This window comes from Chanos chanos, chromosome 6, assembly GCF_902362185.1.
Source record: "Chanos chanos chromosome 6, fChaCha1.1, whole genome shotgun sequence".
Classification (NCBI taxonomy): Eukaryota; Metazoa; Chordata; class Actinopteri; order Gonorynchiformes; family Chanidae; genus Chanos; species Chanos chanos.
The window spans coordinates 75,802-102,500 of record NC_044500.1 but is presented as its reverse complement, the minus strand read 5'-3'; the positions used below and the strand labels follow the sequence as shown (position 1 = coordinate 102,500).

General features: G+C 42.9%; 1 protein-coding gene across 1 annotated transcript in view; it reads left to right on the top strand.

The window, feature by feature from the left end:
• grm5b (glutamate receptor, metabotropic 5b) overlaps positions 1–26,238 on the top strand; it is a 101,424-nt gene extending 75,186 nt beyond the window's left edge. Inside the window, exons 4-9 of the mRNA XM_030776654.1 lie at positions 1,134–1,380; positions 2,820–2,988; positions 3,594–3,720; positions 13,890–14,829; positions 25,146–25,588; positions 25,640–26,238. Of these exons, the coding sequence (XP_030632514.1) occupies positions 1,134–1,380; positions 2,820–2,988; positions 3,594–3,720; positions 13,890–14,829; positions 25,146–25,588; positions 25,640–26,238 (2,525 nt within the window). The remainder of the gene's footprint in view (positions 1–1,133; positions 1,381–2,819; positions 2,989–3,593; positions 3,721–13,889; positions 14,830–25,145; positions 25,589–25,639) is intronic.
• The last annotated feature ends 461 nt before the right edge of the window (positions 26,239–26,699 follow it).

Below are 26,699 nucleotides of genomic sequence, written 5' to 3'. Positions count from 1 at the left end.
CCCACCTCTCTGTCTTTCTCTCTCTCTCTCTCTCTCTCCATCTCCCCTCAATCCCTCCCTAGCAGTTCACTCAATTCATATTCAAAAGCTCCCATCTGGTGCATTACTTCAAAGGTGCTCCTTCAAAACAGGATCCACTTCAACAAGAAAGAAAAATTCAGAATGAAAGAGGCTAATTTCTGTATTGTGTGTGTGTTTGTAATGAAGGACGGAAGTCTCTGGTCTCTCACCCTTTTTTACCCACTTCAATAATGTCTTTTCTCTTCCTGTCGCACTAAGGCAGAGGAGAAATGGTCTGTCCTTTCTACACACGCACACACACACACACACACACACACACACACACACACATATACACAGAGACATACACATATACACACTCACAGACTACACACACACCAACTGATAAACATATACACAGAGACATACACATATACACACTCACACACACACACTGACAAACATATACACAGAGACATACACATATACACACTCTCACACACACACACTGATAAACATATACACACACTGATAAACATATACACAGAGACATACACATATACACACTCACAGACTACACACACACACACACACACACACACACACTGATAAACATAAACACACATGTTACTGTGAGGGCTGTGAGGGCCTCTTATTTCCATTAATCACAGGACTGGCTATACCACTTTCCTCCTCTCTTCTCTTCTCTTCTCTTCTCTTCTCTTCTCTCTCTCTCTCTCTCTCTCTCTCTCTCTTTCTCTGTCTACACTGTCTCTGTCTCTGTCATTAGACAGGGCAATCAGAAACTCTGTACAAAACACAAGGACAATCCACACAGGATTTAGGAAGCACATGTCATATTGAAACTGACTAACAGTGTGTGTTAGAAATCTGTCAGTCAAACAGGTGTTGAGTGTATTTCAGGTCCTATGCAACAGTCCTAACTTAACTAACTTAAGAGTCCAGAGTCTTATGTCTGATTAACATTGCACACACCTAGTCAATACATTCTACAGTCCAGTTTAATCTCGGAGTAGACTTTAAGTGTATTCCTTTAATTTTGCATATTGACACTAATAAACTGTGTGTGTGTGTGTGTGTGTGTGTGTGTGTGTGTGTGTGTAACCCCACAGAGAGAGATTCTCTGCGCCAGCAGTATGCTCAGGACACAAAGATGGGTTTTGTGATCAATGCGATTTATAGCATGGCTTACGGATTACACAACATGCAGAAGGCTTTGTGTCCAGGAACAGTGGGACTGTGTGAGGCCATGAGGCCCATTGATGGAGCCAAACTGCTAGAATTTCTCATGAAGACCAACTTCACTGGGGTCTCTGGTGAAAACATACAATTTGATGAGAATGGAGACTCACCTGGCAGGTAAAACAAGACATTAGTTCATCTTATTAATCAGTCAAACCTGTCAAATCAGTCTGTTCTGGTCAAACTACACTTTTCTCTGTAACCACGCTCTGGCACTCCGTCTGTCCATTTCTGAGTTAAACAAGCACCAGTTTAACCAAATACTCAGTGTGATCTACAGGGACTGACTGGAGCCAACTTGGGACTAAACTGGGATCAGATTGGGACCTATTTTTGACATGGGAGTGTCACACTCACAAGGCCAAAAATGCTTAAAAAAAAAAAAAAAGTAAATCCCAAGCTGACAATAAAACACCTGTGGGCAGCAATGACTTCTATTTTTAATCTTAACACGGAAATTTTATCACTGTTCAGTGGATTTAGTGTCTAGTGTTTTGAAAAGATGACTTATGAAAATTTTGTATAGTGATGATGATGTTGACAAAATCATTTGGTATTTTAGTCTTAAATTTAGCCCTAAACCCCTAACATTAATGTCTCCAGTCAAACACATTAATGTCTCCAGTCAAACACATTAATGTCTCCAGTCAATCACATTAATGCCTCCATTCAATCACATTAATGTCTCCAGTCAAACAGTCAAACACATTAATGTCTCCAGTCAAATACATTAATGTCTCCAGTCAAACAGTCAAACACATTAATGTCTCCAGTCAAACACATTAATGTCTCCAGTCAATCACATTAATGCCTCCATTCAATCACATTAATGTCTCCAGTCAAATACATTAATGTCTCCAGTCAAACAGTCAAACACATTAATGTCTCCAGTCAAATACATTAATGTCTCCAGTCAAACAGTCAAACACATTAATGTCTCCAGTCAAACACATTAATGTCTCCAGTCAAACACATTAATGTCTCCAGTCAAACAGTCAAATACATTAATGTCTCCAGTCAAACATATTAATGTCTCCAGTCAAACAGTCAAACACATTAATGTCTCCAGTCAAACAGTCAAACACATTAATGTCTCCAGTCAAACAGTCAATCTCATTAATGTCTCCAGTCAAACAGTCAAACACGTTAATGTCTCCAGTCAAACAGTCAAACACATTAATGTCTCCAGTCAAACACATGTGGCCATCTTTCACATTAATGTCTCCAGTCAAACACATGTGGCCATCTTTAACATTAATGTCTCCAGTGAATTTCAAATACATTTATGATTTCACCTCATTTCAGCATTCTATCTATCTATCTATCTATCTATCTATCTATCTATCTATCTATCTGTCTATCTGTCTATCTGTCTGTCAGTGTTTATCTGTCTTTTGTCTGATCTTAAATGAAAGCTCTAGTTAATCATGTATTGATGGAAATTCATTTCACTTATTATAATTTATAGGGCCCTCTCTGAACTAGCATTGTCCTTCAATTCTTGTCCTCTTGTGTGTGTGTGTGTGTGTGGTGTGTGTACGTGCGCGCTATATCAGCTACGTGATAATGAACTTTAAGAAGATGGGTAAAGATTACTATGACTACATAAATGTTGGGAGTTGGGGTAACAGCGGCCTACAGATGGATGATGATGAAATCTGGTCCAGTAAAGATGCCATCATTAAATCAGTGTGCAGTGAACCCTGTGACCGAGGCCAAATCAAGGTTAGAATCTCATGCTGTCCTGAGACATGCATTCACCAGTTTCATTATTAGCTCATTGTCTACATAAGCTGTCATAAGATGATTGTTATCCATCGTATGTTTTGAGATCTTTCTAAGAGAGCCCTCATAAACAAATTCAGTCATTATTAACCCCCGTACATGTCAAAAGATCATTGTAACATTGTTAAGATTTTACCTTTCGTAAGCTGTCTTCATAAGACCATTCTAATATTTCATAAAATATTAGTTTACTCTATCACACTTCAGCATCTTTATCACACTTCATTAGTTGCTAATGCATGTCATAGACATCATTATTACTCTTCATATTCTCTGTTAAAGTCATTACTGCCTTCATAAGACATCATAGGGTCACTGTTACCCTTCATAAATTGTCATAGGCTTATGTCACAAAGACCAGATCAAAACCTACTGATCACATGTCGTTTCCAGGTGGTCAGACATTACTAGTGTGTCACTCACTATCACTTTTATAATGCCTTATTGTGAAAGGTAGCTTAGAGCAGCTACAATATATGCAATAATGTGTAATATATCATGTTTTAACTGTGTGTGTGTGTGTGTGTGTGTGTGTGTGTGGGCAGGTCATTCGTAAAGGAGAGGTGAGCTGTTGTTGGACGTGTACTCCCTGTAAAGAGAATGAGTTTGTGTTCGATGAGTATACCTGCAGGGCCTGCCAACTGGGCACTTGGCCAACACATGACCTTACAGGTGAGATGCATACTCACTGTACCATACCCTGTCACACACACCAATCTCACATTCCTCTATACTCACCAAACACTGAACACACAAATGAAATACTAAGCACACCCATTAACTCTAACCCTAACTCACCCAAACAAACACTGACCACATGGACTAAACGCTTAAGACGCCCCAATCAATACTACTTACACCCTCTACTCAGTAATATTACCAACTAAACACTGACCCCAACTGAAAAAAACACTAACTACACACTCCATACACTTACCTTACCCACTCAGTATTAAACCCATCCTGTACTCAGAAACATTATCCACTAAACTGTTACCTCATCAACTAACATTACCCACTAAACACTAACCCTAATATGCTCACTAACCTTACCCACTAAACACTAACCTTACCACTAAACACCACTTTTACCCACTAAACACTGACCCTAATCTGCTCACTAACCTTACCCACTAAACACTAACCTTACCACTAAACACCACTTTTACCCACTAAACACTGACCCTAATCTGCTCACTAACCTTACCCACTAAACACTAACCTTACTACTAAGCACCACTTTTACCCACTAAGCACTTACCCTAATCTGCTCACTAACCTTACCCACTAAACACTAACCTTACCACTAAGCACCACTTTTACCCACTAAGCACTTACCCTAATCTGCTCACTAACCTTACCCACTAAACACTAACCTTACCACTAAGCACCACTTTTACCCACTAAGCACTTACCCTAATCTGCTCACTAACCTTACCCACTAAACACTAACCTTACCCACTAAATACTAACCTTACCCACTAAATACTAACTCCCCTCTGGGCACTAACCTTACCACTAAGCACCACTTTTACCCACTAAGCACTTACCCTAATCTGCTCACTAACCTTACCCACTAAACACTAACCTTACCCACTAAATACTAACTCCCCTCTGGGCACTAACCTTATCCACTAAACTAGGGTGACCATACATCCTTTTTTTCCTGGTCATTTTGGGACCTAAATAATGGGCCTAGCTGGGATTTCTAAACAGCCAAAAATGTCCACGATTCGGCTTTTGCTTTCTACAGTCGCCATCCACCGACTGCAGGTTTCTGCCTGCCCCATGCTACCATCCTGCCCCCAGAGTCCACCCCCCACTTTACTAAACACCAGCCTCTACTCATCAACCCTACCCACTAAACACCACCCTCAACTCACTAACCTTACCCACTAAACACCAGCCTCTACTCATCAACCCTACCCACTAAACACCACCCTCAACTCACTAACCTTACCCACTAAACACCAGCCTCTACTCATCAACCCTACCCACTAAACACCACCCACAACTCACTAACCTTACCCACAAAACACGAGCCTCTACTCATCAACCCTACCAACTAAACACCGCCCTCAACTCACTAACCTTACCCACAAAACACCAGCCTCTACTCATCAACCCTACCCACTAAACACCACCCTCAACCCACTAACCTTATCCACTAAACACCACCATCAACTCATTAACCTTACCCACTAAACACCACCATCAACTCACTAACCTTACCCACTAAACACCAGCCTCTACTCATCAACCCTACCCACTAAACACCACCCTCAACTCATTAACCTTACCCACTAAACACCAGCCTCTACTCATCAACCCTACCCACTAAACACCACCCTCAACTCACTAACCTTACCCACTAAACACCAGCCTCTACTCATCAACCCTACCCACTAAACACCACCCTCAACTCACTAACCTTACCCACAAAACACGAGCCTCTACTCATCAACCCTACCCACTAAACACCGCCCTCAACTCACTAACCTTACACACAAAACACCAGCCTCTACTCATCAACCCTACCCACTAAACACCGCCCTCAACTCACTAACCTTACACACAAAACACCAGCCTCTACTCATCAACCCTACCCACTAAACACCACCCTCAACTCACTAACCTTATCCACTAAACACCACCCTCAACTCACTAACCTTACCCACTAAAGACCAGCCTCTACTCACTAACTTTACCCACTAAACACCACCATCAACTCACTAACCTTACCCACTAAACACCACCCTCAACTCACTAACCTTACCCACTAAACACCAGCCTCTACTCATCAACCCTACCCACTAAACACCACCCTCAACTCACTAACTTTACCCACAAAGAACCACCCTCCGCACATTAACCTTACCCACTAAACACCGCCATCAACTCACTAACGTTACCCAGTAAACACCACCCCGTACTCATCAACCCTACCCACTAAACACCACCCTCAGCTGACTAACCTTACCCACAAAACACCACCATCAACTCATTAACCTTACCCACTAAACACCGCCATCAACTCACTAACGTTACCCACTAAACACCACCCCGTACTCATCAACCCTACCCACTAAACACCACCCTCAACTCACTAACCTTACCCACAAAACACCACCATCAACTCATTAACCTTACCCACTAAACACCGCCATCAACTCACTAACGTTACCCACTAAACACCACCCCATACGCATCAACCCTACCCGCTAAACACCACCCTCAACTCACTAACCTTACCCACAAAACACCACCATCAACTCATTAACCTTACCCACTAAACACCGCCATCAACTCACTAACCTTACCCACTAAACACCAGCCTCTACTCATCAACCCTACCCACTAAACAAAACCCTCAACTCACTAACCTTACCCACTAAACACCAGCCTCTACTCATCAACCCTACCCACTAAACACCACCCTCAACTCACTAACCTTACACACAAAACACCAGCCTCTACTCATCAACCCTACCCACTAAACACCACCCTCAACTCACTAACCTTATCCACTAAACACCACCCTCAACTCACTAGCCTTACCCACAAAACACCACCATCAACTCATTAACCTTACCCACTAAACACCGCCATCAACTCACTAACCTTACCCACTAAACACCACCATCAACTCACTAACCATACCCACTAAACACCAGCCTCTACTCATCAACCCTACCCACTAAACACCAGCCTCAACTCACTAACCTTACCCACTAAACACCACCCTCAACTCACTAACCTTACCCACTAAACACCAGCCTCTACTCATCAACCCTACCCACTAAACACCACCCTCAACTCACTAACCTTACCCACAAAACACCACCCTCCGCACATTAACCTTACCCACTAAACACCGCCATCAACTCACTAACGTTACCCAGTAAACACCACCCCGTACTCATCAACCCTACCCACTAAACACCACCCTCAACTCACTAACCTTACCCACTAAACACCACCATCAACTCATTAACTTTACCCACTAAACACCGCCATCAACTCACTAACGTTACCCACTAAACACCACCCCGTACTCATCAACCCTACCCACTAAACACCACCGTCAACTGACTAACCTTACCCACAAAACACCACCATTAACTCACTAACCTTACCCATTAAACACCACCATTAACTCATTAATCTTACCCATTAAACAATACCATCAACTCAGTAACCTCACCCATTAAACACCGCCATCAACTCACTAACGTTGCCCACTAAACACCACCCCCTACTCATTAAGCTTACCCACTAAACACCGCCATCAACTCATTAACCTTACCCACTAAACACCACCTTCTACTCACTAACCTTACCCACTAAACACCACCATTAACTCATTAACCTTACCCACTAAATACCACCCTCTGCTCATTAAGCTTACCCACTAAACACCAGCCTCTACTCACTAACCTTACCCACTAAACACCACCATCAACTCACTAACCTTACCCACTAAACACCACCCTCTGCTCATCAACCCTACCCACTAAACACCACCCACAACTCACTAACCTTACCCACTAAACACCACCCTCTGCTCACTAACCTTACCCACTAAACACCACCCTCTGCTCACTAACCTTACCTACAAAACACTACCGACAACTCATTAACCTCACCCACTAAATACCTCCATCAACTCATTAAGTTTACCCATTAAACAGCACCACCAACTCATTAACCTTACCCCTAAACACCACCATTAACTCACTAACCTCACCCACTAAACACCAGCCTCTACTCACTAACCTTACCCACTAAACACCACCCTCTACCCACTAACCTTACTCACTAAACACCACCCTCTGCTCACTAACCTTTCCCACTAAACACCATCCTCTACTCACTAACCTTACCCACTAAACACCAGCCTCTGCTCATTAACCATACCCACAAAACACCACCATTAACTCATTAACCTTACCCATTAAACACTACCATCAACTCATTAACCTCACCCACTAAACACCTTCATCAACTCCTTAACCTTACCCATTAAACACCACCATTAACTCACTAACCTTACCCACAGAACACCAGCCTCTACTCACTAACCTTACCCACAAAACACCACCTTCCGCACATTAACCTTACCCACTAAACACCAGCCTCTACTCACTAATCTTACCCACTAAACACCACCCTCTACTCACTAACCTTACCGACTAAACACCACCCTCTGCTCATTAACCTCACTCACTAAACACCAGCCTCTACTCAATAACCTTACCCACTAAACACCACCATCAACTCACTAACCTTACCCACTAAACACCACCCTCTGCACACTAACCTTACCCACTAAACACCACCCTCAACTCACTAACCTTACCCACAAAACACCAGCCTCTACTCACTAACCTTACCCACTAAACACCACCCCCTACTCATTAACCTTACCCATTAAACACCACCCTCAACTCACTAACCTTACCCACAAAACACCACCATTAACTCATTAACCTTACCCATTAAACACTACCATCAACTCATTAACCTCACCCACTAAACACCTCCATCAACTCATTAACTTTACCCATTAAACAGCACCATCAACTCATTAACCTTACCCATTAAACACCATCCTCTACTCACTAACCTTACCCACTAAACACCACCCTCTACTCACTAACCTTAACCACTAAACACCACCTTCTACTCACTAGCCTTACCCATTAAACTCCACCATGAACTCATTAACCTCATCCACTAAACATTAGCCACACCCTTTGTTGTTAGGGCATGACTTAGGAAGACCACTAAAGATACAAGTATGTGTAGTATAAGAAAATACTTTTAAGCTCTCAGGTGTGAACTGATGGACAAGACAAGCAGACACAAAATTATTTTTTTCTTCTTTCGCACTGTTGCTTTATAGGGACTTAAACCAAGGATCAACTACAGTATTTCCATCACATAAGGCCCGAACAATGTAAAAAATTACAACACAATTCGACAATTTGACAAATGAATTGGAAAATATTCACAAAGACGTCTTCCTTATAAAAGTCAGAATCCTCTGAAAACAGTGTGGAGAAGGAATATATTCCGCTTAAGAAGAATAAAAATGAATGCTCAAAAGAGAAAGATGAATGAACAACCCAAAAAAGACTCCCTATTCATCTTGTTTCAAAAACTATGAATTTTCTATTCATTTAAATCAAACAGTTTTAACAAAGTGTATTCAAGTATAGTTTACACAGCACATTCAGAGTAGTACAGTCCATCCTAACCTATGTTACAGTGAAAAGCAAAGGAAAGTAACAGAAATGGCCCACCTTACAATGAAATGTGAACTCGAAGCAGTCACTGAACTAGGGCTAACCCTAACCCTAGCCCATATACAGAGGAATGATGACAGATTGTTGATTGCTTTATCAAATAGAAATACAGAGCTGTACTGTGCAATGGTACATCATTTTCTGTTTGTGGCTCATTAAACTAAAAGTAGACATGTAAATTAAGGCAACCCAAGTGCTAGAAAACAAAGAAAAATGCAAACAAAATTAAAACAATAAAGTATATTAGCACAATGGCAGTCACATACTGTGAAGAAGAGATATAAATGGAGAAAAGGATCCATTCACCATCTGGGTGAAGCCTCTGTTCTCTCCCCCCCCTCTCTCTCTCTTTCTCTTGGCCTCTTTCTCTTTCTCTCTCTGTCAGTCTCTCTCTCTCCCTCTGCCACTTTCTCTCTTACTTTTGGTCTCGGCTCATCATACGTCATAGGTTTCCATAAATAGACCCATCACAGCACATTTTAGTGTCTAAAATGATACATATTATTTGGAGACAAAAACTAGTGATTTTAATTTTAAAAAGAGCAAGATTACATCTACATTTCATTTATCTGCTGTCTGAGATAGAGATGGACAGAGAGATAGAGAGATAGAGAGAGAGAGAGAGATGTTAGATGAGTATGTTTGTTTCACTGCTGGTCTGAGTGACTGAAAGGTTAACAATGTCATGAAATTATCAAATTGCTTTTTCTCAGTTTACTGATTTTATGAAACCTCTGTGTGTGTGTGTGTGTGTGTGTGTGTGTGTGTGTGTGTGTGTGTGTGAGTGTGTGTGTGTGTGTGTGAGTGTAGTGTGTGTGTGTGTGTGTGTATGTGTGTGTGTGTGTGTGTGTGTATGTGTGTCTTTTCAATGGCACCGTAATTGTGAACCCCCAACATGCTATTTGCCTTTCTTTCCACCTTAGAAATGAATAACATCAACACACAAGTACACACACACACAGGACAGATCCCGCCTTCATGTATGAACATTCTGATGTTACTATGGGAGGGGCATGAGTCATTAGTAGGCGGGCCAGGACTTATCAGTCGGGGAGGGGGGTGGGTTGCTCTGATCTAACCAATCAGCTTTTGACCAATGCAGAGTGGTCAGGTTCTGTCAAACTTACTGAATCCAATTCAATTTTAAAGCTCTCAGTTATGGAGGCACAGAACACATTTTATAAAGTACAGGATGGCAGAGTATGACAAACTACTCTCTCTCTCTCTCTCCCTCTCTCTCTCTCTTCCTCTCCCTCTCTCTCTCAGTCTTTCTCTCTCCCTCTTTCTCTCTCTCTCTCTCTCTCTCTCAGTCTCTCTCTCTCTCTCTCTCTCTCTCTCTCTCAGTCTTTCTCTCTCCCTCTCTCTCTCCCTCTCTCTCTCTCTCTCTCTCTCTCTCTCTCAGTCTCTCTCTCTCTCTCTCTCTCTCTCTCAGTCTTTCTCTCTCCCTCTCTCTCTTAGTCTTTCTCTCTCTCTCTCTCTCTCTCTCTCTCTCTCAGTCTCTCTCTCTCTCTCTCTCTCTCTCTCTCAGTCTTTCTCTCTCCCTCTCTCTCTTAGTCTTTCTCTCTCTCTCTCTCTCTCTCTCTCTCTCTCTCTCAGTCTTTCTTTCTCCCTGTCTCTCTCCCTCTCACTCAGTCTTTCTCTCTCTCTCTCTCTCTCTCTCTCTCTCTCTCTCTCTCTCCCTCTCTCTCTCTCTCTCTCTCTCTCTGAACTCTGTAATTACACTGTGACACACTCTCTTCATTACCTTATTCAGTGGGAAGGCTGATGTTTGAGGGCTGTCTGGAGGACAGTGCTGGTTTTGTTAGTGTTTGTTCATGTAAATGAGATGCTTGTTATGTAGATTTTTTTTTTGAGGCACCAATGTTTTAAACATGAGTGTTTCTGAAATGCTGGATCAGGCTCTGTTTGGTTCTTATTCATTGGTGATATTGTTGTTCAACAATCATTTCAGTAAGCACCTTTGAGTTGGACTGATATGAAGGCGAGAGACACACTTAAACACACGCACACACACACGTGTGTGTGTGTGTGTGTGTGTGAGTGTCTGTGTGCGTATGTGTGTTTGTGTGTGAGTGTGTAGCTTTTGGCAGAAGCACTAAATTTACTGTCAAAACCTGGATAATAGCAATACAAATAAATAGAATAATAAATACAATAAAAATACAGTCAGTAAGAATACAGTCAGTAAAAATACAGTCAGTAAGAATACAGTCAGTAAGAATACAGTCAGTAAGAATACAATCAGTAAGAATACAGTCAGTAAAAATACAGTCAATAAAAATACAGTCAGTAAGAATACAGTCAGTAAAAATACAGTCAATAAAAATACAGTCAGTAAGAATACAGTCAATAAGAATACAGTCAATAAAAAAACACTCAGTAAGAATACAGTCAGTAAGAATACAGTCAATAAAAAAACACTCAGTAAGAATACAGTCAGTAAGAATACAGTCAATAAAAAACACTCAGTAAGAATACAGTCAATAAAAATACAATCAGTAAGAATACAGTCAATAAAAAAACACTCAGTAAGAATACAGTCAGTAAGAATACAGTCAATAAAAAAACACTCAGTAAGAATACAGTCAATAAAAATACAGTCAGTAAAAATAGTCAGAAAGAATACAGTCAATAAAAAAACACTCAGTAAGAATACAGTAAATAATAATACAGTCAGTAAGAATACAGTCAATAAAAATACAGTCAGTAAGAATACAGTCAATAAAAAAACACTCAGTAAGAATACAGTAAATAATAATACAGTCAGTAAAAATAGTCAGTAAGAATACAGTCAATAAAAAAACACTCAGTAAGAATACAGTCAATAAAAAAACACTCAGTAAGAATACAGTAAATAATAATACAGTCAGTAAAAATAGTCAGTAAGAATACAGTCAATAAAAAAACACTCAGTAAGAATACAGTCAGTAAAAATACAGTCAGTAAGAATACAGTAAATAATAATACAGTCAGTAAAAAAAGTCAGTAAGAATACAGTCAATAAAAAAACACTCAGTAAGAATACAGTCAATAAAAATACAGTCAGTAATAATACAGTCAGTAAAAATAGTCAGTAAGAATACAGTCAATAAAAATACAGTCAGTAATAATACAGTCAGTAAAAACACTCAGTAAGAATACAGTCAATAAAAATACAGTCAGTAATAATACAGTCAGTAAAAATAGTCAGTAAGAATACAGTTGTGGCAGGGTGACGCCGAACAGGGGTTCGGGTTGCCCAAAGCACACCAAAAATAAACAAAAAATGGCTCTGCCGCAAATAGCACGTAAGTGCAAGGTGTTTTATTTACAGTGCAAAAAAAAAACCAGTCCCAACCAAAGTGAAGAAAAGTGAAAAAAAAAAATGTCCAAAATGGCAAATATTGACAGGAAGAAAAAATGGATATATATTTACAAGAACAAAAACAAACAAACAAACAAACAAAATATATATATAGAGATAAACAAATAAATAAACAAATAAACAAAATATATAGATAAACAAATAAACAAATTGCTACTATCAATTCTCACTAAGTTCAATTCACTACAACACAGCTACACTCTGTTTCTCCTGTCTCCCTCAACCTACAATGATGAAAAACCCCCTTTTGTACTGTAAACCCCTCCCCTTGGAACATACCAGCTACCTTCTGTTAATTTAAAATAAGATAGAAATTAATTATTCACTCCCGTACATATACACAATCACAAACTCAAATATACACTCCACAGTAATTGCTAACTTTCACCATTTCTGGCTAGTAACAGCCGATCATTACATTTTAACATAAAAACCCCTTTTCCCTGGAGTGGCCCCTTCCCCACGTGCATCACGCATGCGCCACCCCAGTCAATAAAAAAACACTCAGTAAGAATACAGTCAATAAAAATACAGTCAGTAAAAATAGTCAGTAAGAATACAGTCAATAAAAATACAGTCAGTAAGAATACAGTCAATAAAAATACAGTCAGTAAAAATACAGTCAATAAAAATACAGTCAGTAAGAATACATTCAATAAAAAAACACGCAGTAAGAATTCAGTAAATAAAAATACAGCCATTAAAAATAATCAGTAAGAATACAATCAATAAAAAAAACACTCAGTAAGAATACAGTAAATAAGAATACAGTCGATAAAAATACAGTCAGTAAGAATACAGTCAGTAAGAATACAGTAAGAATACAGTCAGTAAGAATACAGTAAGAATACAGTCAGAATACAGCAAGAATACAGTAAGAATACAGTCAGTAAGAATACAGTCAGTAAGAATACAGTAAGAATACAGTAAGAATACAGTCAGTAAGAATACAGTAAGTAAGAATACAGTCAGTAAGAATACAGTCAGTAAGAATACAGTAAGAATACAGTCAGTAAAAATACAGTCAGTAAGAACACAGTCAGAAAGAATACAGTAAGAACATAGTCAGTAAGAATACAATAAGAATACAGTCAGTAAGGATACAGTCAGAATACAGTCAGTAAGGATACAGTCAGAATACAGTGATGAAACATGCTCCTCGTCCACAGGTTGTGATCCGATTCCTGTGGAGTATCTTCGCTGGGGTGACCCTGAGCCCATCGCTGCTGTCGTCTTTGCCTGTCTCGGACTCATGGCTACGTTTTTCGTCACGTCGATCTTCATCATCTACCGCGACACTCCGGTAGTCAAATCCTCCAGCCGAGAACTCTGCTACATCATCCTGGCCGGGATCTGCCTGGGCTACCTCTGTACCTTCAGTCTCATTGCCAAACCTCACGTCATCTACTGTTACCTTCAACGTCTGGGTATCGGTCTGTCTCCGGCCATGAGTTACTCAGCCCTGGTCACCAAAACCAATCGAATCGCACGAATTTTAGCTGGCAGCAAAAAGAAAATCTGTACTAAGAAACCCCGTTTCATGAGTGCCTGTGCCCAGCTGGTCATCGCCTTCCTCCTCATCCTGCTGCAGTTGGGGATCATCGTGGCGTTGTTCATAATGGAGCCCCCAGAGGTCATCCATGACTACCCCTCCATCCGTGAAGTCAAGCTCATCTGTAACACCACTAATCTGGGTGTAGTTACTCCACTGGGTTACAACGGCCTTTTAATCATGAGCTGTACTTTCTACGCCTTCAAGACGAGAAATGTGCCCGCAAACTTTAATGAGGCAAAATACATTGCTTTTACCATGTACACAACCTGCATTATCTGGCTGGCATTTGTGCCAATCTACTTTGGCTCCAACTATAAAATCATTACCATGTGCTTTTCTGTGAGTCTCAGCGCCACCGTAGCTTTGGGCTGTATGTTTGTTCCGAAGGTTTACATTATCCTGGCCAAACCAGAGCGGAATGTCCGGAGTGCGTTCACCACCTCCACAGTGGTGCGCATGCACGTCGGAGACGGAAAATCCTCTTCTGCAGCCAGCCGTTCCAGCAGCCTGGTTAACCTGTGGAAGAGACGTGGCTCGTCTGGGGAGACACTGAGGTGTGTGTGTGTGTGTGTGTGTGTGTGAGTGAGAGAGAGAGAGAAAGAGACAAAGGGAGTATTTGTGTGTGTGTGTGTGTGTGTGTGTGAGAGAGAGAAAGGGACAAAGAGAGTATTTGTGTGTGTGTGTCTGTGTGTGTGTGTGAGAGAGAGAGAGAGAGAGAGGGAAAGAGACAAAGGGAGTATTTGTGTGTGTGTGTGTGTGTGTGTGAGAGAGAGAGAAAGAGACAAAGGGAGTGTTACGAGCCCAGCCTTTTTTTCTTAAAAAAAAGACCAAAGCAGGACGCAGTAACATAAAAAAAACCCCACACCGTTCCGTACGCTTAAGCTTGACAATTTTAATGAAAATTAACAAAACTCACAAAATAAGGGATCGAGGCGGCAGCAAATGAGAACAACGGGGAAAACAGAAGACAAGATAAAAGAAAAAAAAAACCCTCACGCTTTCTTCCTTGTGCACAAAGCAACTTCCCTGGCTTCCGAAAAGAAAAACGTGAGTCTTCCGTCCCACTTGCTGCTACCCTCGCTGAACCTGCCCTACAGTGCTCAAAAACAAGTGCCCGCCAAAATATACTCATTTACAGTAAAGAACCCAGGTGTTTACAAACTATAACGACATTAACTAACACAGACATCCGCTATAAACGAAAGGTAGTTTCCGCGTCTGCCCGTGGGAATCGAGAATGAGGGAGAGTGAGAGAGAGAGAGCCATCTTGGGACGGGTCGCTTAAATAGGAGAGGCCCCGCCCACAAACGAATCCGTGTCAGACTCCACCTACAAGAGAACGGACAGATCGAAAAGACAGAGGCAGCAGCAACATATAATGTCATCACTAACCCTCGTAACACCCCCACCCTTAAAGAAAATAAATTAGGGGGGGTAAAATTAAAAGGTAAGCTATTTATCAGGCAACTGAATCTGGAGCAGCCTTAACTGAAATAGAGGGAAAGAAAGGGTTAATACAACATAACTTTTACATGCACATTTTAACCCACTATTTATTTACATTGAACATAGACCAAATTAGGCCCAAGACAGCGCGTCTGCCACAACATTATCACGCCCGCGAACGTGTCGAATATTAATATTATAGCCCTGTAAAATGAGGCTCCAGCGCATTAAACGTTGGTTCTGGTTACGCATCCGGTCCAGAAAAATTAAAGGATTGTGGTCCGTATATACGGTTACCGGTTGCGCTGCATCCCCAACATAAACCTCAAAATGCTGGAGAGCCAGCACAAGCGCAAGGGCTTCTTTTTCAATGGTCGAATACGCACGTTGGTGGCAATTAAATTTGCGTGAGAAAAAACAGATGGGATGTTCTAACCCATTTTTATCTTGCTGCAAAAGTACGGCGCCAGCACCCAAATCGCTGGCATTTACAGCCAGAGAAAAGGGAAGAGAGAAATTAGGAGCAGCAAGGACAGGTGCAGTAGTGAGTAAAGCCTTTACCGACTCGAACGCTGACTGACTCTCTTCAGTCCATCTGAATAACCTCTTAGGGCTGAGGAGATCCGCAAGTGGAGAGGCTACAGTGGAAAAATTCCTACAAAAAGCTCGATAATATCCTACCATGCCTAAAAACCGACGGAGCTCACGGCGTGATTTTGGGTCAGGGTAGTTTAAGATAGCTTCGACCTTTGAGTGAACGGGACGGACCTCTCCGCGTCCAACCACTTTGCCCAGGTAGACCACGGTGCCTTGGCCAAACTCACATTTCGCCAAATTTATGGTCAGATTCGCAGCAGACAACCGCTCAAATACGGAAGAGAGATGAACAACGTGTTCGGGCCAAGATGCACTATAGACGATCAAATCATCCAGATAAGCCTCGCAGTTAGAAACGCCAACTAAAACATGATTCACCAGTCTTTGAAAAGTTGCCGGGGCGTTCCGAAGACCAAATGCCATAACGGTGTACTGTAGAAAGTTGTCTGGGGTGACAAAGGCGGAAATTTCTTTAGCACGCTCTGTTAACGGAACCTGCCAGTATCCTTTCAAGAGATCAATCTTACTGACGAAAAGAGCTGAACCCAGACGATCCACACAGTCATCCATACGCGGCAGTGGAAAACTATCGGGCTTGGTAACTGCATTCACTTTACGAAAGTCAGTACAAAATCGAGACGTACCATCGGGTTTAGGAACAAGTAAGCATGGCGAACTCCATGCACTAGAGCTAGGCTCAGCAATACCATTCCCCAACATAAATTTAATTTCATTTTGAAGTTGCAGACGCTTTTGTGGATTAGTGCGATATGCATGTTGCTTAATTGGCCTAGTATCACCAACATCAATATCGTGAACTATGGCCGTAGTGCGACGTGGAATGTCAGAAAACAAGTTTTCATACGACCTAATCAGAGAAATTAAGTCTTTACGATTAGTATGGGAAACATGAGACAAAAACGAATTTAAATTCTCAAGAACCTCAGAGTTCTTCAGTCTCCCTTCCACCACCTCCACCGAAGGACCACGAACATCATCCTTGGCAGTAGCATCCAGCAGTGGTGATGAGGCAGAAGTGCCAAGCTGGGCAGGGGCCACCGGCGAGGGGGTAACAATTTCGGTACCGCAGGATGTAGCCAGCGCCACTTCTGAACTGACAGTGCCAACATTAGACAGACGCGAGACTTTACTAGAGGAGAGATTTTTAGTTTCCTCAGAACTCTCTGACTCTCGCTCACAGTAAGGTTTTAACATATTAATATGACACAGTCTAGACCTTTTCCTCCGCTCTGGTGTGGCAATGACATAGTTGAGATCATTCACTCGCCGTTCTACGCAATACGGACCACTATATCGAGCTTGGAGAGCGGAACCGAGAACGGGTAGTAAAACCATCACCTGGTCACCAGGTTTAAACTCCCTCGACACGGCCTTACGGTCATAGCGCTGCTTCATTCGTTTCTGACAGAGACCAAGATTTTCTTTTGCCAACTCGCATGCACGATGTAACCGGCAACGAATTCTGCAAACATAATCAGATAGACTGTGATAATGAGTTGACCCAGTCACCCACGACTCCTTCAACAATTTCAACGGTCCTCGTACTGTGTGCCCAAACACCAGTTCTGATGGACTGAAACCCAAGGACTCCTGAACTACTTCGCGCACCGCAAATAGAACTAGCGGCACACCCTCATCCCAATCACGCTCGAACTCCAGACAATAAGTCCTAAGCATAGACTTTAGCGATTGGTGAAAACGCTCTAGAGCGCCTTGAGTCTGGGGGTGGTAACAGCTGGAAGTGACATGTTTTATCGAAAGTTGCCGCATAGACTGCTCGAAAACTCTGGACATAAAATTTGTGCCCTGATCAGTTTGCACAACCTTCGGAAGACCAAGCAGAGAGAAAAAAACTAACAGAGCCCTAATGATGACAGGGGCTGTAATTTTTCGAAGTGGAACAGCCTCGGGAAAACGCGTTAAACTACACATAATTGTGAGCAAGTACTGATTTCCAGATTTTGTCCGAGGCAACGGGCCAACACAGTCGAGTATAACATTTTCAAACCGTTCAGATGTTACCGGAATCGGCTGTAGTGGGGCTGGAGGGATCAATTGGTTAGGTTTGCCGGTAATTTGACACAAGTGACATGTTTTGCAATATTTTGCAACATCTCTTTTAAGGCCTGGCCAAAAGAAATGGCGTAATATACGGTCAGTAGTTTTATTAACGCCCAAATGACCAGCGAAATGGTGATCGTGAGCTAGACTCAAAACTTCGTCACGATAGACCATGGGCACAACCACCTGATATAAAACACGCCACTCATCCTGCGCTGAGGCAGTAAGAGGTCGCCACTTTCGCATTAAAACTCCCTCGCGAAGAAAATAACCACGAGGCGTAAATTCAATGTCCTTCTCGGACATAGCCTGAGCAAACAGAGGAGCAAGAGAGGGATCGTTTTTTTGTTCAAAGACAAGTTGCTCGCGACTTAGAGACAATTTAGAAAGGCAAGGAGTACCCGACTCTGTGGCAGAACGTTGACACATTCTGTCATTATCATGACAAGGCAAAGGATGAGCAATGAAAGTATCACTAAGATCAAAATGCTCATCATCATGTTCCTTAGTTTTAGTCTCTTTTGCGCGTTGCGCCATAGCACGAGTAACTACACAAGACGGAAATACTTCGGGGTATTCCGTGAACAAATCGTCAGGGCTAGGAGAAACTGGACATACATTAGTCACAACAGGGCTAGGCAAGACTTTCCCACCGGCCAAATCATTCCCGAGCAACACTGAAATGCCTTTCACGGGGAGAGAGGGACGTACGCCCACCGTTACATTACCGGTGACCAAGCCAGAAGACAGAACAATATCATGCAAAGGGACACTCACAAAACCCATTTCAAAACCCTGTACAAGTACACTAGCTCCAGTAAAAGATTTGTCGCTAAAAGGCAATACATCTTCTAAGATGAAACTTTGAGAGGCACCTGTGTCGCGTAAAATTTTTACGGGGACGCGCGCACTAGGCTGTCCGGACAAAGCGACAAAACCGTCCATAATAAACGGTGCGAACGCCTGACTATTATTCTCGTCTTTCCGAGACGTCGAAGTGAATTTCGAGACACACAAATTTGATTCGGACTTACTTAAAGCTGTGGGATAAGGAGACTTGTTTTTACGTTTTAAGGAATAACATTCCGCAAGTACATGTCCACGCTTTTTACAATAGCCACAAACAGGGACAGAATCTTTAAATCGTATCACTCGTTTATCTGGAGTGTGAACTGGTTCTGATACTGCTTCTTTGGGCGTCCTAAACCCCTTTTGTGAGCTGTTGCTGCTTTGCTGAACCTTAACAGGAGCGGTGTTAACACCCTTATGTGTAAGGACATATTCGTCAGCCAGCACAGCTGCGGCGGCAGGCTTTAAATCTTTGTGTTCACTGACGTAGGTAGCCACACATTTCGGGAGACCATTTTTAAAGTCTTCAAGAATAATTAAATCACGAAGGCCCTCAAACGTGGTTACACCCAGTGAGCCAAGCCAGCGATCAAACAGCAACTCTTTCTCCCTAATAAACTCCACATAAGTAAGCGATTCAGGTTTCTGATAATTGCGATATTTCTGCCGATAAGCTTCAGGTACCAGTGAATAAATACGCAAAACAGCCTGTTTCACTTTCTCATAATCAGCAGCATCTTCCAGTGACAAAGAAGAATAGGCCTCCTGCGCTTTCCCAGTAAAAACACACTGAAGTGTCATAGTCCAAACCTCACGTGGCCATTTTAAAACTGTTGCCACTTGTTCAAAATGAGCAAAAAACTTGTCCACCTCGTTTTCTCTAAAAGGGGGAACAACACGAATATTACGAGTGACATCAAAATGGTTAGACGGGAAAAACACACCAGCCTCACGGGCTTTAATGTCTAACTCCTTCATGCGAATAGCTTGCGCCAACTCCAAATCTTTCATTCTAAGTTCATGCTCTCTCCGTTCTCTGTCCCTCATTGCTTGTCTGTCTGCCTCTAGTCTTAATTTCTCGCGTTCCCATTCAATTTCCTTTTCCCTCAATTCTAATCGTTTCAATGCAAGTGAAGCTTTTGTAATTAGAGGGCTGGTTTCAGGCAAGACTTTACCGACATCAGGTGTCGGAGGAGGATCGGGAAGCACCTTCTTCACCTCCCCAAATAGTCCAAGAGCGTGTAAAGCCTCAATAAGCTTTGCCTGGAGGTCTGCTTTGGAAGGACTACCACGGACTTCTACTTTATAATGACCAGCAACTCGCAACAACTCATCTCGAGTAATACTTAGTAAAGCGTCTTGAGTTGGTGTGTGAATAAATTCCTCTAGACTAAACATTGCGAGAAATACAATATGAGTACATTAAGTACCACATAAAGCAAAAGGGCATAAAAGAAGACGACACTGGGCAACTGATCACCAAACTATACTGCAGGGGGGAAGTCTTAATCGGAAAAAAAATTTAATCGAAAGAACAGGTCAAGAAGCACCAAAAGGCTACGGAAACGCACAACAGGCTACTGCGCAACTGGAATGGAAACAGTTCCCGAAAAGGGTAAACTGTAAAGTGTGTCACAAACCCAATTTCAAAAGTAAGCACACTTATCAAAATTCAATCCCGGATGAGCCCCCATTTATGTTACGAGCCCAGCCTTTTTTGCTTAAAAAAAAGACCAAAGCAGGACGCAGTAACATAAAAAAAACCCCACACCGTTCCGTACGCTTAAGCTTGACAATTTTAATGAAAATTAACAAAACTCACAAAATAAGGGATCGAGGCGGCAGCAAATGAGAACAACGGGGAAAACAGAAGACAAGATAAAAGAAAAAAAAAACCCTCACGCTTTCTTCCTTGTGCACAAAGCAACTTCCCTGGCTCCTGAAAAGAAAAACGTGAGTCGTCCGTCCCACTTGCTGCTACCCTCGCTGAACCTGCCCTACAGTGCTCAAAAACAAGTGCCCGCCAAAATATACTCATTTACAGTAAAGAACCCAGGTGTTTACAAACTATAACGACATTAACTAACATAGACATCCGCTATAAACGAAAGGTAGTTTCCGCGTCTGCCCGAGGGAATCGAGAATGAGGGAGAGTGAGAGAGAGAGAGCCATCTTGGGACGGGTCGCTTAAATAGGAGAGGCCCCGCCCACAAACGAATCCGTGTCAGACTCCACCTACAAGAGAACGGACAGATCGAAAAGACAGAGGCAGCAGCAACATATAATGTCATCACTAACCCTCGTAACAGGGAGTATTTGTGTGTGTGTGTGTGTGTGTGTGTGTGTGTGTGTGAGAGAGAGAGAGAGAGGGAAAGAGACAAAGGGAGTATTTGTGTGTGTGTGTGTGTGTGTGTGTGTGAGAGAGAGAGAGAGAGAGAGAGGGAAAGAGACAAAGGGAGTATTTGTGTGTGTGTGTGTGTGTGTGTGTGTGTATGTGAGAGAGAAAGAGACAAAGGGAGTATTTGTGTGTGTGTGTGTGTGTGTGTCTGTGTGTGTGTGTGAGAGAGAGAGAAAGAGACAAAGGGAGTATTTGTGTGTGTGCGTGTGTGTCTGTGTGTGTGTGTGTGTGTGAGAGAGAGAGAGAATATTTTGATTTGACTGTTGTGGCCTGTAAAGCCCTTTGAGACTGTAAACAGTGACATTGGGCTCTAAATAAACTTGAACTTGAAACTTGAACTTGAAAGAGACAAAGAGAGCATTTGTGTGTGTGTGTGTGTGTGTGTGAGAGAGAGAGAGAGAAAGAGACAAAGAGAGTATTTATGTGTGTGTGTGTGTGTGTGTGTGTGTGTGTGTGTGTGTGAGAGAGAGAGAGAGAGAGAGAGAGAGAGAGAGAAAGAGACAAAGAGAGTATTTGTGTGTGTGTGTGTGTGTGTGTGTGTGAGAGAGAGAGAGAGAGAGAGAGAAAGAGACAAAGAGAGTATTTGTGTGTGTGTGTGTCTGTGTGTGTGTGTGAGAGAGAGAGAGAGAAAGAGGCAAAGGGAGTATGTGTGTGTGTGTGTCTGTGTCTGTATTTGTATCTATCTGGGAACCAGTAAGTCCCCAGTAAGATTGCATAATCTGACAAAAGTGCCTGGTGGGGACCAAAATGCTGGTCCCCCCCAGGAGAACAGCATTTTTCTAAACTATACTGTTGTTACTGACAAAACCAAAAATGAGAGTCTTTCTTTATATTTGTGTATGTGAGAGAGAGAGAGAGAGAGAGAGAGAGAGAGAGCAGAATAAACCCTATATTGTGACACAAAGAAGCATATTCACCAAATGAACAGGTCTTGTGTTATAGTTGTGAAGTAAAAAGTGTTCTCTCCACTGTCTGTTATTCATCTTGTGTATGTACTTCCCTCTAAACTAACACAGAAATTCAGAGGAGAAGAAGAAACTATATCTCTCTAGTCATTCACCTCTAGTAGCAGTAATTTTAGCCATCGTCACTGTTTTAAACTGTTAGACACCTAAAGCTCATCAGTGTCCTAATGAGCTCAGATCAAGCAAAAGAAGCAAAACACATACACAAAACATAATCACATATACACAAAACATACACAATCAACAACAAGACATTTATCATATATTCACATAATTACATATACACAAAACTTATACACAATCAACGACAAGAATTTTATCACATATTCACATAATTAGCATATCATTCATCATGATTCCTGTGTCACATTGGATGTTGAAATAAAGACTTTTTTAAATGAAAAGGCTAGAAGAAAAAGAGAAGTGCTCACTGCAGTTTTAGCTCACTACTCATCACACTGTTCACCACAGTGCTGACATTTCAGTGATCACACTGTCTCACTCTAATGCTGCTTCTCTCTAAAGGAGGTTAACTGAGGTCAGTGTCCCAGAGGAACAAAGGGAAAAGGTTTATTTGTTTTCCAGGACAGGATCGGGTGACGGAGAAGAGTACCATCACAGTAACTAATTTACAGAAATCGTGTGAATCTGGCTACGCTGAGCCTGACTTTCTCTGACTGATATGTCAGAATATCAGCAAACCCTTAGTTTCTTCCTCTCACCAAACTCTGCTCTGACCTCCCTACACTTTCACCTGTTCACTCCTACACACTCACCTGTTCACTCCTACACATTCACCTGTTCACTCCCACACATTCACCTGTTCACTCCTACACACTGACCTGTTCACTCCTACACATTCGCCTGTTCACTCCCACACACTGACTTGTTCACTCCTACACATTCACCTGTTCACTCCTACACATCCACTTGTTCACTCCTACACATTCACCTGTTCACTCCCACACATTCACCTGTTCGGTCTTACACATTCACCTGTTCAGTCCTACACATTCACCTGTTCACTCCTACACATTCACCTGTTCACTCCCACACTTTCACCTGTTCGCTCCCAAACACTCACCTGTTCACTCCCAAACATTCACCTGTTCACTCCCACACATTCACCTGTTCACTCCCACAAATTCACCTGTTCAGTCCTACACATTCGCCTGTTCACTCCTACACATTCACCTGTTCACTCCCACACTTTCACCTGTTCGCTCCCAAACACTCACCTGTTCACTCCCAAACATTCACCTGTTCACTCCCACACATTCACCTGTTCACTCCCACACATTCACCTGTTCGCTCCTACACATTCACCTGTTCACTCCCACACATTCACCTGTTCACTCCCACACACTGACCTGTTCACTCCTACACATTCACCTGTTCACTCCCACACACTGACATGTTCACTCCTACACATTCACCTGTTCACTCCCACACATCCACGTGTTCACTCCTACACATTCACCTGTTCACTCCCACACACTGACCTGTGTGGGAATGAACAGGTGAATGTATGGGAGTGAACAGGTCAGTGTTTGGGAGTGAACAGGTCAATGTGTAGGACTGAACAGGTCAGTGTGTGGGAGTGAACAGGTGAATGTGTAGGAGTGAACATTCAGTGTGTGGGAGTGAACATTCACCTGTTCACTCCCACACATTCACCTGTTCGCTCTTACACATTCACCTGTTCAGTCCTACACATTCACCTGTTCACTCCTACACATTCACCTGTTCACTCCCACACTTTCACCTGTTCGCTCCCAAACACTCACCTGTTCACTCCCACACATTCACCTGTTCGCTCCTACACATTCACCTGTTTACTCCTACACATTCACCTGTTCACTCTTACACATTCACCTGTTCACTCCCATACATTCACCTGTTCACTCCCAAACATTCACCTGTTCGCTCCTACACATTCACCTGTTCACTCCTACACATTCACCTGTTCACTCCCACACTTTCACCTGTTCGCTCCCAAACACTGACCTGTTCACTCCCACACATTGACCTGTTCACTCCTACACATCCACTTGTTCACTCCTACACATTCACCTTTTCACTCCCAAACACTGACCTGTTCACTCCCACACATTCACCTTTTCACTCCCACACACTGACCTGTTCAGTCCTACACATTGACCTGTTCACTCCCACACATTCACCTGTTCGCTCCCAAACATTCACCTGTTCAGTCCTACACATTCACCTGTTCACTCCTACACATTCACCTGTTCACTCCTACTCATTCACCTGTTCACTCCCACACATTCACCTGTTCACTCCTACTCATTCACCTGTTCACTCCCAAACACTGACCTGTTCACTCCCAAACATTCACCTAATCACTCCTACTCATTCACCTGTTCACTCCTCCAACATGACAGAGAGAAAGAGAGAGAGAAGGACAAAGTCAGCAAGTGGCCAACCCTTAAGAAAAGTCAGAGTGATGGATGAAAAGATGCATGTATTCAGGTACTGAGTGAATGACTGTCTGTGTCTGTTTCCATCTCAGCTCTAATGGAAAGTCTGTGACATGGGCTCAGACCGAACGCAGCTCCAAGGGAACCCATTTGTGGCAGCGTTTGTCTTTCCACATTAAGAGGAAAGAAAGCAACCAGACAGCCGTAATCAAACCGTTCTCCAAAACCTCTGAAGGGCGCTACTGCGGGGGCAGCGACATCACTCCAGAAACTGGCCCAAAAATGCTCTATGACGTCACTGAAACAGAAGAACGTTATCCTGTAACCTACCGTCCCCAAACGCCGTCTCCCATCAGCACCATTAGCCAACGGGCAGCAATATCACTTGGATGTGGCCAGGAAGCTGACTCCCAAGTTTTGGGTGTGACCTCATACCTGAACCAGGCTCCTCCACCTCCCCCCAATACTCGTAGTGGACCAGTGGGAGGGATCGGTGGGCCAGTGGGAGGGATCGGGGGGCCAGTGGGAGGGATCGGTGGACCAGTGGGAGGGATCGGTGGACCAGTGGGAGGGATGGGTGGTACAGGTGGAGGTGTGTCTTGCAGTGGAAGTGCATCCCAGGGTTCTTTGATGGAACAGATCAGCTGTGTGGTGAATCGGTTCACTGCCAATATCAGCGAGCTCAACAGCATGATGCTCTCTAGCTCTCCACCACCGGGGGGCGCCACGGGATTGTCCTCTAGCACATCCGCACACATTCATGGCCGCTCTCTTGACCCACCCTGCTGCCCATCTGCTTATCTGTTGCCACGGGAGGTTTCTATGCCAACCACCATGACCACTTACGCTGAGATACAGCCTCTTCCACCTGTTGAATCAAACGGGGGCCGTCCGTCCTGCGCCCATTCCAGCACCTCCGGAGGCCCAGGGGTCAGGGAGTCTCCCGAGACTGGCATAAAGGAGCTAATGGTCGGTACTGCCCCAGCACTCGAGTGCCCAGTTACAAAGCCTGAGCTGGAGGAGCTTTTGGCTCTGACACCACCCTCCCCTTTTAGGGACTCGGTGGGCTCAGGTAGTGGATCACCCAACTCCCCTGCATCAGAGTCCAGCATGGGCCTGGCCATCTCCCCCAAATATGAGTGTCTGGTGCTGCGTAACTACAGCCAGAGTTCCTCTTCTCTTTGAGAGAGAGAGAGAGAGAGAGAGAGAGAGAGAGAGAGAGAGAGATCTACAGGGTTCTAGAGGTTCTATAGTTCAAGAACCAGAAAGCAGGATGGGAAAGCAGTGATGGTGTGAGATTGCGATGTGTGAGAACAGTGACTATGAGCTGACTTGTGCGTGTTTACACTGGCCTAGTCTATTTACTGTCAGAGTAACAGACCACTGCTGTCTGAAAACAACTTTTCCACAACAAATATGGATGAACCAAGCAGAACAACAGTGTTTGAACCTTTGTGTTTCATTTTGGGTTTGTACAATTTTTGGTAGTGGCCTTAAAATAAATTATGGCTTTTAACTAATTAGTGCTCTTCTTAAAACTATACATGTTTGTGTGGGATGACAAGCTGTGAACAGTCTAATGCACACACACACACACACACATACACACGCACACACACGCATACACATACACACATACACACACA